Consider the following 6,138-nt stretch of genomic DNA (forward strand, 5'->3'; position numbering starts at 1 on the left):
ACGCTGCCCCAGCCCTCCGCACCCCGGCACCCACCCGGGTAGGTTTTTTCCGCCACGGGAAGCGCCCGGGGCACGGGGGAGCCACCGGCATGAAGAAGATGTTCCCACACTCCAGCTCGCGGGTGGCGGTGAGCCCCGGCCAGACTCCTCTCCCCAGCACTGCGGGGTGGGTGGGGGGTCCCCAGGCTTCGCCAGCCCCGGAAAAAATTCCTCGCACAGGGATGCAGGTGCCCAGCAAAGCAGCAGCGCTGCGGCCTCGGCCATGGTGCACCGAGGGAAACTGAGGCACGGCCCGTCGCGGGGGCTTGGAGCAGCGGTGGCCGCGTGGGGCCCCGGTGCCTCGGTTTCCCCTGAGCGTGCGGTCCGCAGGCGGAGAGCTGGAGCGAGCGGGACCAGAAGCTTTTGGAGGCGGTGGAGAAGGGCGACGCGGGCCGCGTGGCCGCCCTGGCCGCCCGCGGAGCGGCGCGCCCCGCCAAGCGCGACGCCGCGGGCCGCTCGGCGTACGTGAGCCCCGGCGGCGGCGGCGGCGGGGGGCCGGGGCGCGGAGCCGCGGAGCGGGGCGCCCCGCGCCCGGCAGCGCCCGGGTGCCAGCCGCTCTCGCCCGGCAGGTTTCACCTGGCCGCCTCGAAGGGGCTCCCCGAGTGCCTGAGGCTGCTGCTGGCCCGCGGGGCCCCCGCGGAGGCGGAGGACGGCGAGGGTACGCGGCGGGGGGGGGATGTCCCCGGCGCAGTGGGGCGGCCCCGGCACGGTGGGGCGTCCCCGGCGCGGTGGGGTGGCCCCGGCACGGTGACGCTGCTCTCCCGCAGGCAGCAGCGCTCTGCACCTGGCCGCCGCCGCCCGCCAGCCCCGGTGCGTCGAGGTCCTGCTGCAGGTGCCGTCCCCGCCGGGGGCCCCGGGACGGGGATGGGGACATGGAAAAAAATGGGGACAGGGATGGGATGGGGATGAGGTTGGGAGCGGGGAAGGGGATGGGAACAGGGGCAGGGACAGGGAAGGGGATGAGACAGTGATGGAGACAGGGAAGAGCACAGGGCCGGAGGCAGCGATGGAGGCAGGACGGGAGGGTGGTGATGGGGACCGGGTTGGGGACAGCGACAGGGCTGCTGCGGGAGAAGGGGCTCGGGAGGGCCCGGACGCCTGGGTCCTCCCGCCAGCTGGAGGAGGGGGCCGGCGCCCCCCGCCCGCTCCCGTCCCGCAGCACGGTGCCAGCGAGGGCCACGTGGACGGGCAGAGCCGGACCCCGCTGCACCGGGCCGGTGAGCGCCGGCGCGGAGGGACGGGACGGGACGGGACGCGGGCCTGAGGAGGGGGTCCGGCCCGCGGCGGCCGTGCCCGAGCGCCGCCGGCGCTGACGCTCGGGCCCCCGCAGCCTCCTCCGGCTGCGCCTCCAGCGCGCTGCTGCTCTGCGCCCGCGGGGCCCCGCTGGACGCGGCCGACGGCGTGAGTGGGGGCCGGCGGGCGGGCGGCGTGGGGCTGGCGCGGGGCGCGCGGGGCTGACGGCCGCCCCCCAGAACGGGCAGACGCCCCTGATGATCACCGCGCGGGGCAACCACGCCGCCGTCTGCGCCCAGCTCCTGCAGAGAGGGGCCGACCCCAACCTCGCCGACAAGGACATGAAGTGAGCGGGGGTCCCGGAGACGGGGGCTCGGGGGCGGTTTGGGGGTTACGGGGCGGTGACGTGGCTCGGGCTCTCCCAGCCGTGCATTGAGCCGCTGGCCCTTGCAAAGAGCAGCTCTGCCGCTGTCCCCAAGGGTCCCCGAAGCCCTTGAGATGCCACCACCACCTTCTTGGTCCCCACGGAGAGGGGCCAGGCAGGGAAAAGCGGCCACGTGGGGTTGGCACGGAAGGACGCGCCGTTAGGACCCGTGCCACCGCGCCACCGCTCCCGGCAGGTCGGCGCTGATCCTGGCCCGCGAGAACTGCAGCGTGGAGGCGGCCGAGCTGCTGCTGAGCCACGGGGCGGCCGTGGCGTCCCGGGACCGCGCCGGCCGCGACGCCCGCCACTACGCCGGGCAGGCGCCGAGCCGCTCGCTCCGGCGGCTCCTGCGCGCCGCGCCGCGCCGAGGTGAGCGGACGGCACGGCCCGGGGCCCGGACCCACCCCGCCAACGCCCTCCTCCGCGCTCCTGGGTGCTCAGCCAGGACATCGGTTGCTTATTTTACCGGAAAAGGGGAAAATGGCCCTTTCTGGGGGGGCGCCTGCTGCCTTAGCTTGTCCCGCGGCCGCTTTTGGCTCTCCTTTGCGGGACCGCGCTGCGGGGAGCCCGGCTGCACGGCCGCCGCTCCGCGGAGCAGGCACACGAGCAGAGCCGAAGCTGCCGCTTTCCTCCCGGCAGGGAACGGAGCTGCTCGTCCCGGGAGCCCCGAGACGCAGGTAAAACCGGCGGCCGCGTCCCCCCCCCTCCCCAGCCACGCGCCCGCGGCCTCCGCGTGCCACCCGCCGCGGCTCGTTCCCGCGTGTCCCAGGCGGCCCCGGCTTGCGACGGCACCGACAGCAGCGAGGAGGAGGAGGAGGAGGAGGAGGAAGACCGTGGCGTGGAGGAGCGGCGGTGCCGCCGCGAGGACGAGCGGGCCGACGTCCTGCAGCCGGAGCAGCAGCTGGCGACGAAGACGCAGGAGCGCGAGCAGCTCTTGGGCGGCCGCCAGCCAGCGGCACGCGGTATCCGGGAGCGGGAGCAGCTGCTGCCCGGCACGGAGAGCGATGCCAGGGCAGAGCCGAGCCGGGACGGGCGATGCCTGATCCTCCCGGCTGAGCACGTGCAGGAGCCGAGGGGCAGGGAGGAGGAGGAGGAGGAGCAGCGGGATGAGCCGGAGGCCGCCCGCGGGAGGCTGCGGGAGCTCGAGGGCCACCTGGAAGCCCCGCTCGCCGCCTCCGAGGGGGATGAGCGGCGGCTCCGGGCGCTGCTGGCGCCGTTCCTCGCCAGGCTGCGGGACGCCTGCGCCAGGCTGCGGGAGGAGAAGCTCGGCGCCTTCGCCCGCAGCGCGGCGCTGAGGAAGGAGGCGGAGGAGGCCCTGGGGCGCGAGCCGCGAGGCGAGGCGGTGTCGGCCGACGCCGTCCGGAAAAGCCGGGCGGCCTGGGAGAAGCTGGCGCTGGGGCTGGAGCAGGCGCTGAGCCGCGCCGACGAGAGCAGCGCCGAGCTGCTGCGGAGGTGCCGGCCCCTCCTGGAGACCCTCAGGGCCCCGCTGAGCCGGGAGCAGCCCGGGGGGCCGTTCCGCGGGGCAGCGCCTTCCCGAGAGAGCGGCATGGCCACGCCGGAGGAGGTGAATCTGGGCCGCCCGGAAAACAGCCGGAGCCGAGTGGGCGCGACAGAGAGCGAGGCCGAAGAGCGGCGGCGGGCGAGGAGCTCCAAGCCGGAGGAGGAGGCGCTGGGGCTCAAGGAGAGCAACGGGAAGCTCCTGCGCGAGCTGGCCCGGCTGGGCCGGGAGCGCGAGCGGCTGCGGGAAGAGCTGCGCGGGCTGCGGGAGCGGGACGAGGCGGCGCGGCTCAGACGGCGGGTGGCGGCGTTGCGGGACGGCCCGGGCGCCCAGGCGCGGGAAAAGCCCGGCGGCGCCGGCGGCTGCGTCCTCCAGGAGCTGCACCGCAAGCTGGACGGGCTGGCGAGGATGCAGCGCGAGGCCTCGCAACTCGTGTCGCAGATGGAGGGCGAAGACGAGGCGCCCGGGGACGCCCCACGGCCACCGGGTGAAGGAGGCCGCCGGGACGCCGGGGAGGCGGCAGCGCGTTCCCGCCGGGAGACGGCCCCCGGCAGCCCCGACGGCGCCCGGGCGCTGCGGCGGGAGCTGGCGGTGGCCAGCGCCGAGGCCGCGCGCTGGGCCGAGGCCGCGGCCGCCGAGAGGAGGGCGAAGGAGGAGCTGGCGGCGCGGGCGGCCGAGCGGGAGCGGGAGGCGCGGGCGCTGCGGGCCGCGGTGCGGGGGCTGCAGACGAGCGTGGAGAAGCTCAGCGCCCAGGCGGGCGAGCTGGCCAGGGCCTGCCGGGACAAGGAGGGGAAGGTGAGCGGTGGGGGCCGGCCAGGCGGGCCCACGCACGGGGCCGACGGGGACAGGCGGCCCCTTCCCATCGCCGCGCCCTTCCCATCACCATCCTCTTCCCATCATCATCCCCTTCCCATCGTCGTCTCCTTCCCATCACCGTCCCCCTTCCCATCACCATCCTCTTCCCATCATCATCCCCTTCCCATCGTCGTCTCCTTCCCATCACCATCCCCCTTCCCATCACCATCCTCTTCCCATCATCATCCCCTTCCCATCGTCGTCTCCTTCCCATCACCATCCTCTTCCCATCATCATCCCCATCCCATTGTCGTCTCCTTCCCATCACCACCCTCTTCCCATCACCACCCTCTTCCCATCATCATACCCTTCCCATTGCCATCTCCTTCCCATCATCATCCCCTTCCCATCACCATCACCATCCCCATCCCAATCCCATTGCTATCTTCTTCCCATCAGCATCCCCATCCCATTGCCGTCTTCTTCCCATCATCAACCCCTTCCCATCACCATCTTCTTCCCATCACCATCTTCTTCCCATCATCGTCCCCCTTCCCATCACTGTCCCCTTCCCATCGCTGTCCACTCCTGACAAAACCAACCCAATCCACAGAAACACCCGACTCCCAGCAGCACCGAGAATTTCGTACTGTACAAAACAATCCCCAAAGTGCCCATTTCTCAGCCAACTTTGGGGGGCGGTGGGAGGGTTGGGACAACCCCCGGGGACAGAGGCGGGCCGGGAGCTCGTCCCGTTTTCCCCCGCCGGCTCCCGACTTTGCTCCCCGCTGCCCAACGCCAGATCAAGAAGCTGCTGGCGGAGACGGAGAAGCTCTCGGCGGAGGTGCTGGCGGTCCGCAGCGAGAGCGCCCGGCTGCAGCTCCGGCTGGAGGTGGGACCCCGGCACCGGGCATCGCCCGCCGGCACCGCCCCGGCTCCGCTGCCCTCCTCCTCTTCTCCCGCCAGGTCCAGCAGAAGAACCACCAGGACGTGGTGGCCGTCTACAGGAGACACTTGCTCGACGCCGCCCAGGTAGGAGCCGGAGACGTCGGCACGCCGGTTTTCGGCTGGAATGCCGCGCGAGCGTTCCGGATTTCCGGCACACCTGGGCTGAGCTCTGCCGCCGCAGGGCTCCATGGACGCGGCCGTGCACGCTGCGCTGCTGCGGATCCCGCGCGCCGGGGAGGCCTGACGCGCCCGCGGAGCCATTAAACGGGAAGCCGGCACGAGCCGCCCACCTCCGCGTGCTGCCTTCCCGGGAGCGGGAGCGGGAGCGGGGCTGGCGGCGGCACCGCGGCCCGGACTAGTTAGCAGCGCTGCTCCGTCGCCAGACAGGACTAGTCAGTGCTGCCGGCTACCCTGGCCCAGGACGGGACTAGTCAGCATGGCCGGTCACCCTCGGATGGGACTAGCCAGTGACACCGGTCACCCTGGTCCAGGTCAGGACTAGTCAGTGCTGCCGGTTACCCTGGCCCAGGACAGGACTAGTCAGCGCTACCAGCTACCCTGGCCCAGGACGGGACTAGTCAGTGCTGCCAGTTACCCTGGCCCAGGACAGGACTAGTTAGGGCCACTAGTTACCCTGCCCCAAGATGGGACTAGTCAGTGCTGCCGGCTACCCTGGCCCAGGACAGGACTAGTCAGTGTGGTTGATCAGCCTCGGATGGGACTAGTCAGTGCTGCCAGTTACTCTGGCCCAGGACAGGACTAGTTAGGGCCACCAGTTACCCTGCCCCAAGATGGGACTAGTCAGTGCTGCCGGTTACCCTGGCCCAGGACAGGACTAGTCAGTGTGGTTGATCAGCCTCGGATGGGACTAGTCAGTGCTGCCAGTTACTCTGGCCCAGGACAGGACTAGTTAGGGCCACCAGTTACCCTGCCCCAAGATGGGACTAGTCAGTGCTGCCGGTTACCCTGGCCCAGGACAGGACTAGTCAGTGTGGTTGATCAGCCTCGGATGGGACTAGTCAGTGCTGCCAGTTACCCTGGCTCAGGACAGGACTAGTTAGTGCCACCAGTTATCCTGCCCCAAGATGGGACTAGTCAGCGCTGCCACCTACCCTGGCCCAGGACAGGACTAGTCAGTGTGGTTGGTCAGCCTCGGATGGGACTAGTCAGTGCTTCCAGTTACCCTGGCCCAGGACAGGAC

At 71.8% G+C, this 6,138-nt stretch overlaps 1 protein-coding gene across 1 annotated transcript; it reads left to right on the forward strand.

The window, feature by feature from the left end:
• Positions 1 to 89: 89 nt before the first annotated feature.
• ANKRD35 (ankyrin repeat domain 35) lies at positions 90 to 5,181 on the forward strand. Its single transcript, XM_062597614.1, has 14 exons — positions 90 to 128; positions 370 to 500; positions 609 to 697; positions 807 to 871; positions 1,199 to 1,256; positions 1,370 to 1,440; positions 1,512 to 1,618; positions 1,893 to 2,065; positions 2,336 to 2,373; positions 2,466 to 3,827; positions 3,873 to 3,989; positions 4,792 to 4,881; positions 4,956 to 5,021; positions 5,119 to 5,181. Exons 1-14 carry the CDS (start codon positions 90 to 92, stop codon positions 5,179 to 5,181), a joined length of 2,469 nt encoding a protein of 822 aa, XP_062453598.1.
• The last annotated feature ends 957 nt before the right edge of the window (positions 5,182 to 6,138 follow it).

This window comes from Rhea pennata, chromosome 31 (assembly GCF_028389875.1).
Source record: "Rhea pennata isolate bPtePen1 chromosome 31, bPtePen1.pri, whole genome shotgun sequence".
Classification (NCBI taxonomy): domain Eukaryota; kingdom Metazoa; phylum Chordata; class Aves; order Rheiformes; family Rheidae; genus Rhea; species Rhea pennata.

Excerpts from the sequence above, each read along its gene's own strand:
- ANKRD35 (XM_062597614.1), top strand. The coding sequence starts at position 90 with ATGAAGAAGATGTTCCCACACTCCAGCTCGCGGGTGGCG. Across the intron at positions 1,441-1,511 it reads CGCTGGACGCGGCCGACGGC|AACGGGCAGACGCCCCTGAT; the intron begins GTGAGTGGGGGC and ends GCCGCCCCCCAG. Across the intron at positions 5,022-5,118 it reads ACTTGCTCGACGCCGCCCAG|GGCTCCATGGACGCGGCCGT; the intron begins GTAGGAGCCGGA and ends CTGCCGCCGCAG.